Genomic DNA, 23,058 nt, shown 5'->3' on the forward strand with positions numbered 1-23,058 from the left:
ATGTCTGTAAATTATACAACTTACAAACAGAATCAGGCAACCTTTCAATTTTAGTGTAAGAAAGGTCCAAATAACGTAGATGTATAAGTTTACCAATTGAATTCGGCAATTCAGTTAAGCCTTCACGTCCAAATAGACAGAGCACCCGTAAGCAGCCTACCATTGGTAATGGAAATTGGGTTTCAGATGTGTCGGCCCTAAAGAAATTTAATGTTACGACAGTGCGCAACCTCTTAGCCTCTTGAAATCTCCCAAAATTCTTATGAAAAGATAAATGGCGAGTGTTGCTTACAATTTTGGGAGGACAATCATCTGCAAGGCTTAAAGTGAATTGTTTAGATATAAATGTTGCCAAATCACTAACAAGATCATGCATTATATATTTATTGTCATAGGATTTTTGGAATAATGATCTTGATACAAGAGCAAGGAAGTAATCATCACCAACTTCTTCCATTGTTTTATTTTTGGGTTGCGACAAGAAACCTTCGGCCATCCATAATAAGACTAATGTATCTTTTTCAAAAGCAAAATCTTTTGGGAATATGGAGCAGTACACAAAGCATCGCTTTAGCTCTAGTGAAAGATGTTTATAACTTAATTTGAGAGCAGGAAGGATGCCAGTCTCCTTAATTGGCAAATCCCATAATTCACTTCTCAATACCCTATCCCATTCATCAACACCTAATTTAGACCGCAAGAGACTCCCAATAGCCTTGATTGCTAGAGGTAGGCCTTTGCACTTTTCTAGTATCTGTCTTCCAATTGCTTTACGCTCTATACGTGCATCAGAGTTACCATTGTGAAATGCATATTTTAGAAATAGCAACCAACTATCTTCGTTGGATAACTCATTTATATGATGAGTTGCATTAGCGAACATAACAGATGCAACCTCCCGATCGCGTGTAGTTACGATGACCCTACTTCCTTGTGCCACACTAGATTGAAAGGGTTTGCTTAGGAGCTCCCATTCAGCATACTTCTTATTCCAAACGTCATCTAAAACAAGTAAAATTTTCTTTCCTATCAACGTTTCCATGAGTTTAATATGAAGCTGATTTAGACTATCACTATCGCTAGGTGAATCTAGTTCCACTAGAATTGCTTTCGTAAGCTTTAACACATCAAAATCATCCGAAACACAAACCCATGCTTTAAAGTGAAAATTCTCCTTCACCCTATTGTCATTGTAAACAAGCTGAGCAAGGGTGGTTTTGCCAATTCCTCCCATGCCAACTATGGCAATCACACCTATCTTATTGCCACTCGTATCATCATCAGAGAGCAACAATTTAATTACCTTCTCCTTATCAGAATCCCTACCAAAAATACTAGACTCTTGAACCAAAGAAGTCGTGGGCAGTACTCTTTCGAATGGTTGCCCTCCAACACCTGCGCTCAGACCTAAAGCACTTATTCTTTTCTCTAGTTCTTCTAATTTGCCAAGTGCAGCATTTATCTCTCCTTCTATCTTATTGACATTATGAGAGGGAGAGATGTGTCGTACCTTGCTTACAATGGTTCCAAATTCAGCATCCAGCTTCCGTATCAAATCTTTGGTAGCAATCTTGTCCAAGATGTCCTCAGCATCATAGATGGTACCTTTAACCTCATCGAGCCACTCTTTCACATTAGCCTCCGTGAATTGCCTGGCCTCGGCGTCTTCCAGCACTGCGCTCACGGACAGCAATGCTGTCTTCAACTTCCATAAGAGTTTGTCGCTGAGTTTTCGTCGACGGAAGAAGCCCTCGAACTCAAGAGATGCCATTTTTTCATAAAACACTTGGAATAAGGGAGAGAGAACTATGCCTGCAGCTGTAAGTGCAAGCTCAGCAGCCATGTTGTTATCTTGTTTGCAAATCGAAGGAAAGGAAAACGAAGGAATTGGTGATCGCAAAAAGCAGAGCAAAATGAGAATCGAAGTAGGTTATGTTCATATTGAAACAGACTTCCTAGTGGAGTGATGGACGCGTAAACGAAATTTCTTTGATGTTGTGTAAGTAGACCCAACTAATTAACGTTTGGATACTGAATTGAACCCGTTAGATTGCGACAGGTATCCCATAATACTGCATGAGGGACACGTATTTCCAATTTCAACGGGTTAACGCGTTGCCTAAGCCACTTCTTTAAACTTCTTTTATTTGTTTTGTGTAATGCTTTAAAAGTATATACAGTAGAAATAGATAGGCAATTAAAGCTATCATTATTGGTTTTGGCTTTAAACTTAGATAAGCAAAGCTACAAGGCACCGTCAATTAATTATGATCTTAATATATAATATTATATATTCCTGTGAATATACATTAAAAAAAAAAAAAAAAAAGGTAGAAGCAATAATGTGTAAGTAAGGAAGAAATTTCTTGGAGATTGCATTTTAAAATAGAGAGAGGACAATAATTAGAAGACGGACATATCCTCGATCAAACGATAATGCTAAAAAGCGCGCGATAATGCTAATGCTAAGAAGCAATCAAAGCAAAAGTTACAAAGTGCATGCCAATTGCCAACCAACAAGTTTTACCTTATCCTGAGATTTGAGTGAACAGATGTCTCATTACAGAGATAATAAGTGAGTGAAAATAGCATTATTATATGTTAGAACATATATAAGAACAATAGCATTATAATATTTTTTAAGTTGTTAGAAAAATAGGTGTTTTTATACTCTAAAAACAATTTCAGAAGACATATTTCTAGGGATCTTCTTGAATATGTTTTTCAAACTTATTCCTTATTTTGATGATGCTGAATTTGGTTTATTTCATTTGATTAAGATGAATCGAAGAAAAGACAAAAAGAGATAAAGCAACTTTTAATACGTGAGCTTTGGATTCCATTGATCGAATGAATCCGGCAAAGTGTGTTGGACTCCGGCCACACCGTGTTGATTGAATCAAATTGAACAGAGAAAAAAGATATATACTAGGAAACTGATTTTTCCACACCATTAATATCTGACAAAGAAAGCTTGAAAGTTGATTGGTTTCAATTTTATTGGGAAAAAAAGAGAAAGAAGCTTGCATTAATATTGTGTATGGAAAGCCTAAATAAGTAAATAATTCATTCACTTCTACAGCTTTAATTAGCTCAAGGTGATCGAGATTTGTTTATGCAATTTTATTAATTATGTATTTTTTTTCCTATTTCTTGCAGCTCCTCCAATCTAATTTCTGACGTACAGGACTGTGCACTATGGTAAGAACTAAGAACGTTCTGTCTTTTGATGTCTAATTTTTTTTTTTTTTCTTTTTTAACTAATCATTAAACATGCAGCCAAAATGAAATATTAATTATTACCCAAAAAAGATAACAAGTACTGCACTTAATTACTATGAATTGAGCTGTAACTATAGTACTAAAAAAAATATATAGATTTACATGCAGCAATAATGCCACAACATTTGTTCGCTTAATTACAATCTATTTTGGTGATGTTCTTCTATAGGACTATTCCAACAAGCAAAAATGATACTGGCGAGTAGTGGAGTACTCTATTTGTGATTGCATTCTTGATATTTAAATGTTATAGGAAGCGTTTATCAATGAATGATACTGTTAAAGAATTTAAACAAAGCCAGAATAACCTCATGTTTGAAGGAGGATTTGGTACTGTATTTAAAGGAACACTTTCAAGTGATTGATTCGTAGCTATAAAGATGTTCGGCAATTGTCCAAAGCCAATGGACAAGACTTTATCAATGAAATTGACATTGTGGAAAGGATTCGCCGTGTTAATGTAGTGCAACTCATTGATTTTTGCATTGAAAAATCTTAGGCGGTCATTCCTAATGGCTCCTTGGAAAAATACATTTTTTCACCAGAAGTAAATACCCTCCTAACCTATGATAAAATGTATGATATTATAGTTCTAGGAGTTACTCATGGAATTAAAGAAGAGAAATGAAAAATGGTCAAGTGAGAGAATGCAAATCTCATAATAATTAAAGTGTGACCCACATACGGTTTAATTAGACACGTAATTTATTCCAAATAAAGAATTATTTGTAGAATCATAATTGGAATTGATTTTTTATTCATTAATGGGATAAATAATTGATGAAAATTAAGTTTTAATTGAAGGTCCATAACCTAGACTACAAATACAGAATTTGAGTATTTCATCTTTAAGGTATTATTGGGTATAAGTTAAAAGACAATTAAGTCTCTAAAAAATTCTTTTCAGTTCTATGTTGTTGAAATTATTTAATTTGTTTGAATAAATATGATTAAAGGAATCCTATTTTTATTTTTTATTTTGATGTGTGAACAAGAAGTTGAGAAATGTAATTGACACGGCAGAAAGAAGACTAGTTCCAAGTCCACCATGATTGGTCTAGTCTCTCTGATTATCAATCAATTAGTGAGTTTTGGATTCCACTGGACGAATGAATGTGGCCAAGTGTGGTGGACTCCACACCATGTGATTGAATCAAATTCATGGAAGAAAAAGGACACCATGAAACTGATTTTTCCACACCATTGACGAAGAAAACTTGGAAGGCATAGGGCCAAGAACATAACTCTAATCACAAATACATTAAATATGATCGCACCATACACGTACGCATACATGGTCCATGTGATTTAATTCTCATTGTCTAAAATACGCTTGAAGTGGGTGTATAAATAAATGAACCATTTAATAATTGACTACTCCTTTTCAACCTAAACCACTCCCCATAATATTTGATTCGAAATAAATGTGGAAGTTGGGAGATCCAAGATAATGAAGGTTGAATCCATAAATTATGATATGTCCATAGAACTTACGTATTTGAGTGGTCACAAGAAATGCCAAAGTTGGAAATGTTGTTAATATCCCTTTCCTTCGTTACGGTGTGCCTCAAATTTCAATCACCATTGACTTGGTGTCAATCTGAGTAAATGCTGATCACGCCATGGGACCTACAAAATTTACGATACTAAAGCTTCAAGGAAAATTCCCTCGCTTTTTTTCTTCTGTATTGCAGACCATAGGGGAGACTCAGAAGCGTAGGCCAAGAGCATATATAACTCTAATCAGAAACACATTAAATATGATCACCATACACACATACAAGGTCCATGTGATTGAATTCTCATCGTCTAGAATACGCTTGAAGTGGGTGTATAAATAAATGAACCATTTAATAATTGATTACGCCTTTTCAACCAAAATTAATGACTTTATAACCATAATACTCGCTTCCAAATAAATGCGTTTGGAAGTTAATTGGAAGATCAACGATAATGAAGGTTGAATCCATAAATTATTATGATAGGTACATAGAAGTTAACGTATTTGACTGGTCACATATGAAAAGTGGTATTTCAAGGAAATGCCGGGGTTGGAAAAATTGTTAATATCTCTTTCCTTCATTACGCTGTGCCTCAAATTTTAATCACCATTGACTCGGTGTCAATCTGAATAAATGCCCATCACGCCATGGAACCTACAAAATTAATTATGACAAGACAAATCAGTTTCAAGTCGGTTTAAAATTCATACCAGCATCAACAATAGCCTTTTGCTATTTAAAATTTGTTAAAAGTGATTGAGAAAAGCTAGTTGTGAGATTTTCGATTTCCATCTAAATATTTTAGGCAATAGATATAAGCTTCAAGCTTCTTCAAACTGCCCACACCGCAGTTTTGTATTTGTTACATAATATGCTTGTCACCATCATCGACTTAATAGTGGCGATTAATTATGAAAATTTCATTCAATCGGAAAAAGTCAGTGATTATTCAGACTTTTTTAGTTGGTGGTGACAAGGGATTTTCGCCCCTACATTAAGCAATACCTTGTCCCGATTAAACTTACATATGTTTTTAGAGCATAAATTTTTTCACATGCATTTTTAATAAAGCATGTCAGATTAATATTCCTACAACATAATTGGGAGTAAGTCTTTCTTTTTTTTTTTTCGTACTTAACATGGATTCCGTCATTCTGAGGATGCTCCTTAGCATCTCTAATGGTCTCAGGCCTTTCAAGAAACCTAATCTTAAAAGAGCAAAAAAAAAAAAAACAAAAACAAAAAACAAAAAACAAAGTTTCGCTAGAACGTACAAGCATAGCAACTATAAAAGAACAGATACTAAACATAAGAATGACATTAAATGAATCATGTTATATAACTCAAATTTTTGCAATTGTATTAAAGATAAAATCAGCATAATTCAATGTAGGGGTGTCGCGGACGGTTAAAAACCGCCCGCTAACTGCTAACCGTTATAACCGCTAACGGCTTAACCGCTTAATCGTATTAACCGCTAACCGCCTAACCGCTATAACCGCCTAGCGGTTATTGGGTTTATTAACCGTAACCGCTAACCGCCTTTTTATATAATATATTTTTATAATTATAATTATAAAAATATTTATACATATAACATAATCACTTGATCATTAAATCACAATTTTTTTTTTAAATAATTAAATCACAATTTGAGTATTAATATATTATCATTATAATTTATATGATTATATCATATAATCACTTGATCATTAAATTACAATTTTTTTTTTTAAAATAATTAAATCACAATTTAAGTATTAATATATTATCACTATAATTTATATGATTATATCACATGATCAATTGATCATTAAATCATTTGATTGTATAATAACAAATTATACATATATAATATGACATAACTCATAAGTATACTAATTCATACTAATACAACAATTAAATATCTAGAGACTTATTTCCAATATATATTATAAACTTATAAGTCTATATAAGTTTACATATGCATATGAATAATATAAATGTATAATATTAATACTTAATCATATGATTCAATGCCAATTCAAACACTTTACTCAAGACTTTAAGTTAATCATATTATTAATGTACAATGATGATATGATTCGTATAATATCAAATTAAGTAAATGACAGTAGATTGAACAATGACCAATGTGTTACTTATAAACACAATTTAAGTATTAATGTATTATCATTATATGTTGTGACAATTGTTTGAATTCTGAACTTTTTTTTATATGTTGTGTTGAATTTTTTTTTTTTTTAAAAAAAAAAAGTTAACCGGTTAGATTTAATATTTAAGGAAATTTTTTTAAAGTACAAGTAAATGTTAATTTTGGGTCAAATATTTTTGATTTTTCAATATGTGCTCTTTTTATAGCAATTGGGCACAAGAAGACACTAAAAATACAAACAAACAAAAATGAGGGTAAAAAAAAAGCCCAAAAACCCCAAAAAAAAGAAGCTCAAAAAGGCCCAAAAAGCCCAATTTTGAAAAAACGGTTAGCGGGCGGTTATCTATTTCACTAACCGCTAGACGGCGATTAATCGTTAACCGTTAACCGCTAGGCGGTTAGCGGTTGCGGTTAGTGAAATTTACTAACCGCTAAGACGGTTACAGTTAGCGGTTATTGTCAATAACAGCTAACCATAACCGCCTTGACACCCCTAATTCAATGGCCCTAAAAGATGACACAAGATGTAGATGAGAATAGAAAACAGCTTGAAGCACTTCATTAAGACACTTTGAACACTCAAAACTGAAACCATCTAGGAATTGTTTAAATTAAAATGAAAAACGATCAGCGATAATCCTTCAATATCCTAAGAAATATCTCCACTACAACCTCCAAAAATAGCATTTAAGTGAAAGGCAGTCAAGCTGTTATGAAGAACCAAATTCTTGCAGCAAAAATCTTGAGAAGCATGCCTGTGCACATCACAGAAAGGATCATCGCTCCAAGAAGTTCTCAATCCATCACTCAGATACTATAAGGAATATGCGCCGTCTTTAGAAACAACTGAAAGTACTTCGCTCATCAGGTTTCAAAATATTGATTTTTAAGCCCATTGGGGAAGAATCTTGAGAGCATCATAACATCTAAACAAATTTTTGCTTTCTAGCGAGGAGAAAAGAGCTTGTCTAAGGTTTCTGGTGCAGAACTAACTTTTTGTAATTTCAGTCATAGAAGAACAACATTTTTAAGAAGAGTTTTCAGATGCATTTGTCATTCTTTAGAAAAATACTTTCATAGAGGGTGAGAGATATCACACCTCAACTCTTCAAGAGACTCAGTAGTGAGTATGATGAAGCCAACACTCTTTCCTTGAATAAATGGCCTTGCAATAGGTTGAGTGGGAAATTCTGGATACAAGAGAAAGAGGAAAAAGAGGTCATAGAACTCATATCTAACAGGATTATTTAAAGTTAGTGACAGGTAAAATATTAAAAATAAGATGTATGCAAAATATTGTTAAGAGTTTGGTAATCAAACAATATCAACATGTTAAATGATAGAAATTTCTCAAATGACAAGCTAAAAAGCGCTTTACAAATGATATGCAGATACAAGGCATGAACGGTAGTTTTTTTTCCATCAAATCCTAATCAAACTCCAAAAGTTTTGCCTTTGGTTAGAGAATATACATGTCTAAGATCTCTCTCTGATCACTTTGAAGAATGACTCTCTCCTTGCTCCGCTGTACGCTTCTCGTAGTAGTTGTAGATGGCTGCGCCAGAGAGCACCGCCAATGTCGAACACTTGTGCGGTGCATTCTAGCCACAAGAAATGGAAGCATTTTAGCATCTCACACACAAACTTACTTCTCTGTTTTTTAAGATGAATAGCTCAAGAAATTCAGGCCTTGAAGAGATGGAAGTTACCTTGCATGAATTTGAATTAGCCTAAGGCTTGGTATCAGAGGAGATTTTGTACATGAATAAGCTAGTGATGCCCATATTCCTGATGCCTAGAGCTCCCCTATATTAGCCACTAGTAAAATACATGAACATACTAATTGAGAAAAGAGGATTACTACTGACCAATGCTGGTCAGCTTGTGTGCTGAGAACCAAGACTGAATTGCTTCCGTCTTCTTTTTCTTCTTTTACCAAGTTCTGAGTATACCAGTGAGTAGCATCAGCGGGGTGGAAGTGGCTAACAGTCTATATAATGAAGCAAGTATGTCACAGAGCAAAGTCCATTCCCTTCTCTGTGCAAACTGTTCGACGATGATGATTAAAAAGAAAAGGAATAAATAAATTGAAGTAAATGCAGGAACTTTATGATCAATACGAGCATGAAACATTTTGTTATAATAACTACTATAGAGATAGTGATCATTGCAGACAGTTTTGATTTGGCTTGACTGACTTTTTGAGAGTAGTACAAAGGCCAAGATCATGTCAAAAATTCATAATCTCACAATATATTCATAACCTCATAATTTTGTAGAACAAAAACTTAGCATTTATACAGTTTCACAAGATAGAGGTTGTCCAATGTTAATTGAATTGATTTCTAAACTCAAAATGTCAACAAACATCAGTTGCCCTTAAGCCCGTCCGGCACAGATGAAGAGGTCTTTAAAAGCCCACTTCCTCAAGTCCACTGTACATTCAACCAAGTTTGGAAAGAAAGCCACAAGGGACTTCTTTAGAGGTCCGGTCACGAACTTACACTACCAAAAAGTAAGAACCTCTGTAACCGAAAATGATGGACATAAACAAGCCACTGATAAATTCTTAGGTACCAGTATCATCATCGGTTAGCATTGATAACCGAATTCAAAGATCTCCCCATTTCTCTCCAGGTCATTCACACAGTCTTCAATCAATTCGCAGCGGGAACAAACCCCAAAATGACCTGCAACTCGTCCATTTGCTTCACCACCATAAAAATGGATTTTTCATAACAGAACAATGCTATCTACTTTGAAAAAGCTGCTTGAAATAACATTGTAAGTACACGAAAAATGGAGAAGCAACCAGTTTTGCAAGTACCTGCGACTTGAAATGACTATGAACAACATCAACTAGTTGCTCTTTTGATGGGTTGGGGATAACATCCACCTAGCAATCCAATATGGTATTACACAAAAATATGACTCAATAGTGGCAACAGATCAACATGTAACTTTCTCCTATTAGAAAAACTCACAAGGTTAAAGTGCCCCAATATCTCCACAAAGCAGCCATCTCCAGTTTGTTTAAGTCAACTTTCTGCAGAGAAGATGTTTTAGTAGAGAACTAAACAATAAATAAGTTTAATAATAAAACCCAAAAACATTTTTGACCTACCAAAAACATTGTAGAACACAAATGGCAGAATCAAGATTGATCTTGTCCAAAGTTAATGGAATCGATTTCTAAACTCAAAATGTCAACAAACATTAGTTGCCCTTAAGCTAGTCCGACACAGAGTAGGAGCGGTTGACCATCTGCTACCGAATCCATGAGCACACAAGTGGAGTTTGTATTTCAACCCATTTGTGGTGGACAAATTGTCTTCAGTAACCAAATTATGTGCAAAAAACCGAAGAAAGAGGGAAAAATGATCACATAAATTGATCATAAGAGCACAAAGAGACAATGCCCAATAGATACACATTTGAACCACCAATTGAAACAGCTGCGGCAGAGGAGTTTGCCACCAAAGCAAAAAAGACATCCCAGCAGAATATTTACACCATTTTAGAGTTCTCGTACCAACGGCAAAATCAATTGCTTTTAACCCAGTTTGTACAAGCATAATTAACAAATCGCATTGGAGGATGACATATTAATTGATGAAGTGAATGGAACCCATTGAGAAGAAGATACGAAGAAAATGCCTAGGAGCAGTTGACCATCTGTAGCATTAGCAAGGCCATGAGCACACAAGTACAACCTGTATTTCACTCCAGATTACCTGCTTAAAAGTCAAAACCCAACAAATATGAGATATTTTTGGGCTTTTAATTCTTTTCTGATTTTTGATTGGTTAAATTGGAAATTTGTGTTTAAATCAAAATAGAATTATTAAACGAAAATAAAGGATAGTACCCTTACCCTTAACCCAGTTTGATCCGGCACAATCAGCAAAGCCTATTGGAAGAGAATGACAGCAATTGACCATCTGCAACGAGTGGAGTTTGTATTTCATTCCGGAGGACCTGCCCAAAATGCAAAACTCCACTAAGAAGTTAGAACCCAACTGATTTGAACTCTTTTGGGCTTTTAATTATTTTTTGAATTAGACAAATGAATGCAAATCAAAACAAAATTATTAAACGAAAATAAAGGAAGAATAAACAAGAGGACAAGGCAATGTGTTTCATCAGAGGTAGTAGCTAAGAAAAATTAAAATAGAAGCGGTATATTCATAAATTATAGGTGGCCGAAAAGGAAAGTACCTTACTATAAAATAAATTATACCTCATTCAAGCTGTATGTGAGAAATCTTGCGCCATTCTTCTCCTTCTCTCCTTTCCGACTCTTTCTCCAACAAAGGACATCCGACTATACTTAAAGTAGAAAGGGAGGCAGGCAGCCCGTCTTCTGGCATGCACTCGAGCTTAGGGCAGTACCAAATTTCCAATTCTTCGAGAGCAATGAGGTGTTGAAGCCCCTTCTTGTCCAAAGATTTCAATTTTTGAAAGGATCCGATGTTAAGATGGGTAAGACTGATAGGACGAAACCCCTCATTTGGAAAGGACTCCACATCGTTAGCGTTGTCCCAAATCTTGAATCTTCTAAGACACTGGAGTTTTTGCAATCCCCACCCCATTTGGTTCGCAAAGAGTTTATCACAAAAGCTGATGGAAATTTCATTTAGATTGGAAGGCAATCCCCCTTTAGTAAATGACTCAACTTCTGGACAATCATGCATGTATTTCCAATTTCTCAAAAGAAGGCAGTTGCCCTACCCAGTCCGGAAAACTTTTACCATCATAGCACCTAATAGTGAGACTTTTCAAGTTCGAATGGGGCTGGAGACTATTTAAGACAACTATTTGCCTTACTACAGTATTATCTTTCGACCAATATGCCCAGCTCAATTCCAACTCCTCAAGGTACTTCTTATCCACCAAGTTTAAGTCATTAGCATCCGTAAGAGATGTAACATTTTGGAGGTTCTGAATATAAAGTGATCCTCTTAGAAGATTAAGTTTTTTTAACTCTCCAATGCCGCATCCACTATCTTTGCCGACGACAAATTTAGTCAATGTCCGAAGACTTTCTAGTCTACCAAGATGTCTTGGCATCTCCTTCAAGTTCCAAGTTTCAGTAAAATAAAGATGACGTAAATTAATAAGTTTATGCGTATCACTTGGCAATGCAACAAGACGAAAACAACATGATAAATTCAATGTCTGTAAATTGTACAACTTATAAACAGAATCAGACAACCTTCTAATCAGAGTGTAAGAAAGGTTCAAATAACGTAGATGTATAAGTTTACCAATTGAATTTAGCAACTCAGTTAAGTCCTTATAGTGAGTTAGACTAAGCACTCGTAAGCAACTTGTCGTTAGTAATGGAAATTGGGTTCCATTTATATAGCCACTCAATCTTAGGACAATGCGCAACTTCTTAGCCTCTTGAAAGCGTGCAAAGTTCTTATGAAAAGATAAATGGCGAGTGTTGCTTACAATTTCAGTAGGACAATCATCTGCAAGGCTTACAGTGAATTGTTTAGATATAAATGTTGCCAAATCACTAACAAGATCATGCATTATATATTTATTGCGAGAGGATTTTTGGAATAATGATCTTGATACAAGAGCAAGGAAGTAATCATCACCAACTTCTTCCATTGTTTTATTTTTGGGTTGCGGCAAGAAACCTTCCGCCATCCATAATAAGACTAATTTGTCTTTTTTGAAAGCATAATCATTTGGAAATATGGAGCAGTACGCAAAGCATCGCTTTGGCTTTGGCAAAAGATGTTTATAACTTAAGCTGAGAGCAGGAAGGATGCCAGTCTCTGGCAAATCCCATAATTCACTTCTCAATACCCTATCTCATTCATCAACACCTGATTTAGACCGCAAGACAGTCCCAATAGCCTTGATTGCTAAAGGTAGGCCTTTGCACTTTTCTAGTATTTGTCTTCCAATTGCTTCACACTCTGGACGTTCATCAAAGTTACCATTGTGAAATGCATATTTTACAAATAGCAACCAACTATCTTTGTTGGGTAACTCATTTATATGATGAGTTGCATTAGCGAATTGAACATAGCCGATGCAACCTCCCGATCGCGTGTAGTTACTATTACCCTACTTCCTTGTGCCCCAGATTTAAGAGCATTACTTAAGACCTCCCATTTGGCATTATTCTTCTCCCAAACATCGTCTAGAACACGAAGGAATTTCTTTCCAGTCAACTTCCCAACAGTTCATTTTGAAGCTGATTTAAATTCTTACTACCAACATTAGCAGACGAATCTACTGTCTCTCTAATTATTTTCATTACCGTGGATACATTAAATGGATCTGAAACACAAACCCATACTTTAAGGTCAAAATGCTCATTCACCATGTTGTCATTGTAAACAAGCTGAGCAGTGGTAATTTTGCCAATCCCCCCATGCCGACTATGGCAATCACACCCATCTCATCGCCATTTGCACCATTTGAGAGCAGAATGTAAATTATTGCATCCTTATCATCATGCCAAGCAAAAGAACGAGATTCATCGATGACAGAAGTCGTGGCCAATCTTTCTGATGAATTCCCTTCATTAACTTCTTTTAGACCTATATTCTCCTTATGTTTTACTAAAGCTTCGAGTCTGTCAACTAGCTTCTCTATCTCTTTGTTTACATTGTTAACAAAACAAGTAGACTCTCCTTTTACAATATTGTTAACAAAACAAGTAGAGATGAGATTACGTACCTTACTTACACTGGCTCCAACTTTAGCCTTTAGCTTATGTGTATTCTCTTTAGTAGCATTCTCTTTCAAGATGTCATCTGCATCATCGATAGCATCTTGCTTCTGTACCAAAACTTCGGTAGCAATCTCGTCCAAGATGACCTCTGCATCATAAACGGCTTCTTTCGGCATATCAAGCCACACTTTACACATTATGATTGTTAAACTGCATGTCCTCAGCATCTGTAACTACTGCATTCACGGACAGCAATGTCAACCGCAACCTCCTTAAGAGTTCATCATTCACTTTTCGTCCCCGAAAGAAGTTAACGAATTCGAGAGACACCATTTTTTCAAAAACCACTTGGAGGAAGGGAGAGAGAAATATGCCTGCAATCTCAGCCATGTTATCTTGTTTGCAAATCGAAGGAAACGAAGGAAGGAATGCTAAGAGCAAAGAAAAATGAGTTTGGAAGCTGTGTTTTGCTTCTACACCGAAGAACATATATAGGAAACAGCCGACGAAAGAAAACAAAAAAAGTAATGGACCCACACGGCCCTACCCACGTGTTTCTTCTTTTGCAGCGTTGGAGAAAATTAATCAAAGGAAATGCAAAGGAAATGAAGGTGGGTGATAGACGTCAATTTAGTTGGCCAAGTTTTGTATTTATACATGTCTAAACCAAAAAATAGATGCAAACATATTATTAATTGAATATGTTTTTCAAACTTATTTTGGTTTACTTCAATTGATTAAGATGAATTAAAGAAAGATTGAGCAGCTAGTAATAGAAGAATATATTGGTTGCTATATATTATCATGAGTCAGGTTTTAATATATTCCAAATTTATTGATCATATAAAATAATACATATCAATTATCATCGTGTCGAGGATCACATGCATTATAATCTAGAAGCCAAATGTGAAAGAAAGAAATTTCATGGACATTGCCTTTGAAAAAAGTGAGATGTCTATCTAAAAAGGAAATTTCATGGATTATTGTACGATCCAATTAAATTTTGTATATTTAATAATATATACGTTCATATTGTCACATCATTTAAAATGTAAATAAAACAAACACATTTTGAAAATTTCATATATTGTATAAACATCGATCAAAATGTAAGACTTGGTCCTCGATGAAAGAATTGGCCAAGACAATCTCTTTACAATGATGTTAAATTTTAATCATATTGGGATGAATTGAAGAAATTAAGAATGAGGTTATGATATTGTTAACTTTTAGGGGAAACTTCATTAAGGACCCCCAAACTTTCACCCATTTTGAAATACCCTCCCTAAACTTCAAAATCTCTAAATTTAATCCCCTGAATTTTTAATTGTTTTCAATTTGGACCACTCCGTCAAATTTTAAACGTCACATGACGTTCATACCCCTGACTTTTGTATAAAATTTCAACTTCTAAAATGTTTTTTATTTAAAAAAAAAAAAACAAAAATCAGGGATATTTTGGTCTTTTTTTGAATTTTTAATGGCTAAAATTAATGGAAGGGTCAAAATTGAGAGCAATTGAAAGTTCAGGGGACTAAATTGAGAGATTTTGAAGTTCAGGGAGGTATTTCAAAACGGGTGGAAGTTTTGGGGTCCTTAGTGAAGTTTTCCCTAACTTTTATTGGTTTCAATTTTATTGGGAAAAAAGAGGAAGAAGCTTGCAATTGTGTATTGAAAGCCTAAGGAAATAATTCATGCACTACTATGTACAGCCTAATGAGATATTAATTAGGGGAAACTTCACTTTCGCTCCCTGAATTTTCACCCCATTTTACAAACCCCCCTTGAACTTCCAAATCTCTCATTTTGGACCCCTGAACTTTTAATTACACTCATAATCCTTCCGTTAATTTTAGCCATTAAAAATACAAAAAAAAAAGACCAAAATGTCCTTATTTTCATGTTTTTTTAAAATAAAAAAAAGTTTTGGAAGTTAAAGTTTTATACAAAAGTCAAGGGTATAAATGTCATGTAACATTTAAAATTTGACGGAGGGGTTCACATTGAGAGTAATTGAAAGTTTAGGGGTCCAAAATAAGAAATTTGAAAGTTCATGGGGGTTTGTAAAATCGAGTGGAAGTTCAAAGGGTCAAAGTGAAGTTTCTCCTATTAATTATTACCCAAAAAAGATAACAAGTACTGCATTTAATTACTATGATTTTAGCTGTAACTATACTTAAAAATATATACATATTTACATGCAACAATGCCACAAGATGTGTTCGCAATAATTAAAGTGTGACCCACATGTCACCGTTTAATTAGACAAATAACTTATTCCCAATAAGAAATTATTTGTGAAAACATAATTGGAATTGATTTTTTATTCATTTATAGAAGAAATAATTAATGAAAAATTTTAATTGAAGGTCCATAACCTAGCCTATATATATATATATATATATATATATAGAAAAATCCATTTTACCCCTCTAATACATAGGTAGTGCATATTCTCAACTCACCGAAACTAATCCTCCTCGACCCAAAGACCAAGATAAAAACATTCATTCAAAGATCGCTCATGAAAGTAGATCAAAGGAAAAGTTAAACCCTTATTTAAAAACACAATAAAAAAGCTAGAAAGCAATTACAGCAGTCGGAGAGAGGGAGGCGAAGCACACTAGCCGGCGCATGGTAGATGAGATGGTGCCGTTTTGCTCTAATGGGCAGCTGAGGAGCCGAGGAGCACAGTAGGGCAGCGCGTGGCTAAGCGAAACCAGTTGAGGAGACTAGATCTAGAGCCCAACCGATTTCGAGGAGGCGAAGAGCGATGCAGTATGGTGGAGGGTGGACAGAGCCAACGCAGCATAAGCAAATGGATGGCAGGAGCAACTGGACTGGTTAAACAAGCCAAAAAAAATAAACTGAAGAAAAAAAAAAAAAAAAAAAAGAAGAAAAAAAGACGTAGAGGGGGAGGAAAGAAGGGGGGAGTAGGGGTAAGGGAAAAGGAGGGAGTAAGAGCTCCCTACTCCCCACAAGCTTTTTCTCTCTAGGAGAAAACCTAGGGCCGGCTATTCAGAAAAGTTTCAAGGTTAAAAAGAAGTTAATCTATAAATACATGCAGAATTTGAGTATGAGAAATGATTGGTATCAATAATTTGCCAATATTTCTCTCGTATTTTCTTACAAATTTAATAGAATAATTATTAAATTTTGTTTATCTCTATTGGAATCTTCAAATCACCAATTATTAAAAGTTGATTTATCTCTATTGGTGATTTGAAGATTCCTTGCGGATGGCCCATTCCTTTGTCCGGTTTTGGTTGCATAGAAAGAGAAGAGAAAAGATAAAAAGAGATAAAGCAACTTTTAATACGTGAGCTTCGGATTCCATTGATCGAATGAATCTGGCCAAGTGTGGTGGATTCCACACCGTGTTGATTGAATCAAATTGATGAGAGAGAAAAAGAAAGCTTGAAAGTTGACTTGGAGTCAACCAGCTGATAAATGCCATTCATTTCATTGCGGTTATGTTTGGCAAGAGGCCGGACCGGAAAGAGGACTCATGATCCAAAACACAAAACAAAAAAAAAAAAAAAAAAAAAAAAATTATTTTCTCAAAATTAATCATAATATTTTTATTTTTTACATTAAATCAATCACTTTTTATTATTATTCAAATAAAAAAATCATTACAAAACAATTTTTTTTTTCTTTTTTATACAAAATATTTTTACTTTTTTTCCTTGCATCAATAAAATCAGCTACAGTACCAATTAACCCACTCCATTTTTCAAGCCCCTTCCCAAACACAGCCACAATAAAGTGGGCTTCTTTATTATTGGTAGGCAAATGTGTATTGTATGATACAGATTAAATTTAATTAATTTAATAATGTACATGATGTTGTCGCGTTATTTAAATTTTAAATGATGTGACAATATATATACAATTAAATGTAACAAAGCATATTAAAAATTTCATGTATCGTATAAACATCAAAATGTAAGACTTGGTCATCGATGAAAGAATTGGCCAAGGCAATCTCTTTACAATGATGTTAAATTTTGGTTGATCTCAATCATATTGGGATGAATTGAAGAAAGAATGAGGTTATGATATTCTTCACTTGATTGGTTTCAATTTTATTGGGAAAAAAAGAGGAAGAAGCTTGCAATTTTGTATCGAAAGCCTAAGTAAATAATTCATTCACTACTACAGCTTTAATTAGCTCAAGGTGAGATTTGTTTATGCAATTTTATTAACTATATTTTTTTTCCTATTTCTTGCAGCTCCTCCAATCAGATTTCTGACGTACAGGACTGTAGACTATGGTAAGAACTTAAAAGCTTTCTGTCTTTTGATCTTTTATTTTTTTTATTTTTTTTTCGTTTTTAGCGAATCATTATACATGCAGCCAAAATGAAATATTAATTATTACCCAACAAATATAACAAGTACTGCACTTAATCACTATGATTTGAGCTGTAGCTATATATATATATATGCAACAATGCCACAACATGTGTTCGCAATAATTAAAGTGTAACAAACATGTCCTGCATGTACGTTTAATTAGACAAATAATTTATTTCAAATAATTAAGGAATTATTTGAAATTGATTTCATCATAGTTGTACGCATTAGCAAGTTTGGTTGCTTTTACCAGGTTTTCCAAATTATTGCCACCAATTTGAAGCACTACAGGATGTTGTTCTGGAGAAAATGCCAAGAGTCTGTCCTGAGCAATAGAAATAAAAATATAAAGAATCAGGGGTATCCAGTTAGCAACACATCAAATGAACCGATATTTGGGAAAATGAGTGTAATAAGTTGAATATAAATTGTTCTCAAAACCCAAACAATTAGTTGTATTAAAAATTTTCCTACTTAAACATGCAAATATAACACCAAACTCTTAAGATGCAAACAAATCATGTTTTTACAAATTTCAAAATGCTTCACCCTACAAAGTCACTTTCCTTTCAAATTCTAAATTCTTTAGTTGTTCATAATATTGGATGTATCCAAATTCATTCAAAAGGCAAGTCTTTTACTAACTTACCAGATTATCCTTCTGATAAACAATTGTTTCAGCTGCAAGCATCTCTGTATAGAGCCATGCGTGTTTTGATATGAGCCGAGCAAGAGTCCTGTAATGATTATCTGTCCAGTCCATCATTGGAGCAACACTGGAGACAAGCACCAAAATCAAACTAAGTTTAAAGAATCTATATACTTAATAGTATTCAGATATGGAATTGAAATAAATGAACATCCACCTAAATCAAGGAGGAAGATACTGCTCGGCAACCATCACGGCATTTGCAAGTACTTGATCTTTTTGAGTATGGACAGACTCGCTACTTGACTTGGTCCAATTCCTCTTAAATATATCAAACGGCAATCTGCTATAGTTTTTAAGGATATTTGGATAAATAGGAGTAAATGGAGCTGTCAGAGAATATCCTGCACACTTCATCATCCCTCTAATCAAACCATTGCCTGATCCATTCGGAACCCATCCCATCCATCAAATAAAACTATAAACACATGAAAAAAGAAGAAGATAAAAATGATTTTTTTTTGCGAGAGAGAAAAATTATTGACTGCATGCATATAAACTCCTAGAAGATGACATACAGTAAAGGAAACCCAAGTTGCATAGATACTACCAGAGCCGCAACAACAAGAATTTCATGTTTCCCTTTGAAAGAAGATTCAATCTTTATATAAGTCAATAAAAGAGCAATACCGCATGGATTGCAGTTTTGTAATTACAAAGCTTTTAAACGCAACCAGCTTAATATTGCTATATTCTAGAGAGGAATTCTTCAACGAAAACCAAAAAGGTGTCAACAATCTAAATGGTATCTTTGCTTTGTGTAAATTGAGCAAGTCATATCCTAAGCAGGGTTAAATTGAGCTTTGTGTAGCGTACTCGATCGACTTCAAAAACTTCAGAGCGACAAAGAATCATTAAGGAAAAAAAAAAAAGAAAAAAAAAGGGGACCACTGAAAATTCTTCTTAATGCTACTTCTAGACCCAATTATCAAAGGCCAAAGCACAAAATTTCTAGACCATTAAATAACAGGGAATAACTTCAATGCAATAAAAGCAAGTACCACAAAAAACAAAGAAACAAAAACAAAAACAACGAAAGAAAAATAAGCACAATTCTTTTTTTTTTATAAGTGATTCAATCTCATTACAGAGCACATAGGGGCGCAACCCTAGAGAACAATAAGCACCAAATTAACATGAAATGCAACTGAAGCATACCTATTGAAGATTAAATTCAGAAGATAAGCAAATAAACAAACCGGCTGAGAGAATGAAACCAAAGCGGCATTTTCTCGAACAAGTGGTGAGCATGGGATTGTTATACGTGCATACACACTTTATACATAAATATATACAATATATCAGTGTATGCGTGTGCATATAGGGATTAGGGTTTACATGAGAGTTGTTGTGGAACTTCAGGGGCCTCGCCGGAGAGAGTTCTACCGTGTGGTTTTCCTTTTTTATATATGCTTTATCCGCGGCAAATATTAATTTTATCATCTATGGTCGACCATACGAGGTCGTTTTGGTTCCAAATGGGCAAATATTGACTAAAGTAATTTCATGTTTTAGCCATTTTTTAATTAGATAATTTAAATTTTATTACTTTTAACAAATAATTTAGGGTAAAGTCCAATTAATCCCCTCAAACTATCACCCCAATGACAATCTACCTCTCAAACTATCAATTGCGACAATTTACTTCTCAAACTACCAAAACAATTTCAATGTACCCCCAATGCTAGCAAAATGATGAAATTACCCTTATAAAAATTTCAATAAGACAAAAATATCCTTAAATTTTTGAAAAAAAATTAAATTTTAGTATTTTTGTTTTTATTTTAGTAAGGGTAATTTCGTCATTTTGTTAAAATTAGGGGTACATTGTCATTGTCTTGGTAATTTATATGGTAAATTGTCGCAATTGATAGTTTGAGGGGTAGATTGTCATTAAGATGGTAGTTTGACGGAGCTAAGTGGACTTTACATAATAATATATCATTAAGCAAAATATATCATTAAGCAAATCTTTAGATGCAATTAATTAAGCAAAATATATCATTTTTTTATAAATAATACGTAATAATATGATAAAAGTGAGCTATTTTTAGTTAAAAATAATGATTAATATTTTAAAACTTAACCATAGAAGTATCTAAAGATTTGATCTATGGAATGTGAAACTATTTATTTTATATTTTGTGTTAAGTAATTGATTAAAAATAAATAAATTTAAACAAGAAAGATGATTAGGGAATTGCAAAGACTATGCTCATAGAAATTAGTTTACGTATAGAATAGAAATAGCAATCTATTATACTAGTGCTATTTCATTCTAATTTTCTTTTCTTTTCTTTTTTCAGATCTTGTGTACATTTAACAAATTCTCAAAATAGGAAGAAAATACCCTCTGCACTTTATTGATCAAGGTAGCACCAAAATATATGTAGATTTGAAGTTATATAATTGTTTAGCTAAAAGAAGAAAAAGAAAAGTTAAGAATTCTATAAATCCTTAAGAAGAAAAAAGATAAGAGAGTACCATTCTTTATCTAGCTACCATCTCATATTGAAAAACACTAATAGCATTTGGAAAAAAACGAAGTCAAAGTTTAAAATTTATACCATAATCAATAATACCCTTTTGCTATTTAAAATGTGTTTTATACACATTTCAATTTTTTTTTTTTTTTTTTCAAAAGCTAGTTTCTAAATGATGTGTCACCATCTCATGAGATTTATTATTTTGGGAAGTGTGTCACCAACTCATGAGATTGTAACACATCATTTGGGAAGAAATTTTAAGATATACAGCATTTCTCGTTTTACAAATGATTGATAAAAGCTAGTTGCAGGGGTAGAACTAGGATTTGTAGTATGGAGGGCGATTTTTTTTTTTTTGGTTGGGGAGATGGACCGACTTATATAAATACAGAAGCACATAGATACATATAATCTTTTTATATGTGTTTGTGGGTGTTTACATAAAATAAAGCATAGAAATTTTACGTTTAATCTCATGTCATTGCAAATACACAATAGTATAAACAATTAGCAAATTAATAGCTTAAAAAAAAAAAAAAAAACTTAGCAAAATAGACTAAACACAATCTATAGGGTCCAAGAAAAAGGTATATCTGAGTGTGAACTTTTTTTCCTAATGATTTTGCAATTATAAATTATTAAACTATTTAACTTGTGATGTTAAAAAAAATATTGTAAACCTAAATGACTCAAAATAACAACTCAAAAAAATGATTGCTATCGAGAAGCCACTCAAAAAACTAAAACCATTTAACTTTTTCTTTCATATATTCAATGAGAGTCCCAAACCAAATTAAGTTTTTGATTAGAAGTGAACTAGAATATAGATGGAAACTAAATGAATTGGGTATTTTAGGTGTTTTTATGTTGAAAGAGGGGGCAAAATAATAATAATAATAATAAAATCAAAAGGGGACACAAGTAAATTTTTTTTTGTTTGGGGGGGGGGAAACTAAAAAATAATAATTAAAAGGGACACAAATAATATTTTGGGGACGGGGACAAATATATGAATTTTGGGGAGACAAATTTATAAATTGGTATATTTGAAGGACATTTATGAAAATTTGTAAAATTTTGAGGGGTACGGGTCCGCCCCTGACTAGTTGTGAGATTTTCCTTTTCCATCGAAATATTGTAGGTAATGGAAAGAAGCTTCGAGCTTCTTCAAATTGCTCACACCGCAGTTTTACTAGTCACCACCACCAACTTGGTAGTGGCGATTAGTTATGAAATTTTCATTTAATTAGATAAATTCAGAGCATGTTTAGGATTGCGTTAAAGAGTTTAAAAATTACTTTTAGTATCTAAAAAGTTGTGCTAAACAAAAGTTGATATATTTGGTAAAAAATTTCAAAATTTTTTTTTTTTACTCTAAAAATTGTCAAAACGTACTTTTGACAAAATCTTAAAAATAAAGCTTTTGTCAAAAAAACGAATTTTTAACTTAAAAGCTCTGTTTTTCAAACTCAATTCCAAACAGGCTCTCAGTAGTTATTCTGACGTTTCGGGGTTAGCGGTGGCAAGGGGCATTAACCAATATACCGTCCTAATTAAATTGACATATGACTTTAGAACATAAAATGTTTCACATGCATTTTTAATGAAACATGCCAGTTTAATATTTGTCCAATCGATTTTGTAAGAAAACTTTTTTTTATAATTGTAATAAACATGGATTCCGAGGATGCTCCTAGTCCTAGGCATCTCAAATGGTCCCATGCCTTTCAAGAAACCTAATCTTAAAAGGCAATAATAATAATAATAATAATAATAATAATAACAAAAAAAAAATAACAAAAAAGAATAGATACCAAAACATAAGAATGACATTGAAATGCTACTCGTCTTAATGAATCATG

At 33.5% G+C, this 23,058-nt stretch overlaps 5 protein-coding genes across 6 annotated transcripts in view; all 5 read right to left on the reverse strand.

Moving 5' to 3' along the window:
- LOC132176946 (putative disease resistance RPP13-like protein 1) overlaps positions 1–11,540 on the reverse strand; it is a 49,577-nt gene extending 38,037 nt beyond the window's left edge. Inside the window, exons 1-6 of one of the 2 annotated variants that reach the window (XR_015911420.1) lie at positions 11,180–11,540; positions 10,814–10,917; positions 10,064–10,673; positions 9,924–9,985; positions 9,767–9,835; positions 8,808–9,647 (exon numbers count right to left, since the gene is read on the reverse strand). Coding sequence is in view for 1 of the 2 variants with exons in the window: in XM_088513224.1 (XP_088369350.1) it covers positions 3–1,843 (1,841 nt within the window). In the remaining variant the exon portion in view is untranslated. Of the gene's footprint in view, positions 1–2; positions 1,888–8,807; positions 9,648–9,766; positions 9,836–9,923; positions 9,986–10,063; positions 10,674–10,813; positions 10,918–11,179 lie in introns of those variants that run through there. The other variant, XM_088513224.1, reaches the window with a different exon arrangement.
- Positions 1–13,803, reverse strand: part of LOC148587229 (uncharacterized) — a 36,649-nt gene extending 22,846 nt beyond the window's left edge. The window contains exon 1 of the mRNA XM_088513233.1: positions 13,645–13,803. The gene's annotated coding sequence lies outside the window, so the exon portion shown is untranslated. The remainder of the gene's footprint in view (positions 1–13,644) is intronic.
- On the reverse strand, positions 11,626–12,561 carry LOC148587230 (putative disease resistance RPP13-like protein 1). Its single transcript, XM_088513907.1, has one exon. It carries the CDS (start codon positions 12,559–12,561, stop codon positions 11,626–11,628), a length of 936 nt encoding a protein of 311 aa, XP_088370033.1.
- Positions 13,282–13,836, reverse strand: LOC132173612 (putative disease resistance RPP13-like protein 1). The gene has a single exon (XM_059585150.2). The coding sequence runs from the start codon at positions 13,834–13,836 to the stop codon at positions 13,282–13,284; it is 555 nt and encodes a 184-aa protein (XP_059441133.2).
- Positions 13,837–18,106: 4,270 nt separating this feature from the next.
- LOC132167460 (uncharacterized) overlaps positions 18,107–23,058 on the reverse strand; it is a 28,807-nt gene continuing 23,855 nt past the window's right edge. The window contains exons 3-4 of the mRNA XM_088513235.1: positions 18,651–18,777; positions 18,107–18,326 (exon numbers count right to left, since the gene is read on the reverse strand). Of these exons, the coding sequence (XP_088369361.1) occupies positions 18,195–18,326; positions 18,651–18,777 (259 nt within the window). The 3' untranslated portion in view covers positions 18,107–18,194. The remainder of the gene's footprint in view (positions 18,327–18,650; positions 18,778–23,058) is intronic.

Source organism: Corylus avellana, chromosome 2 (assembly GCF_965113065.1).
Source record: "Corylus avellana chromosome 2, dhCorAvel1.hap1.2, whole genome shotgun sequence".
Classification (NCBI taxonomy): domain Eukaryota; kingdom Viridiplantae; phylum Streptophyta; class Magnoliopsida; order Fagales; family Betulaceae; genus Corylus; species Corylus avellana.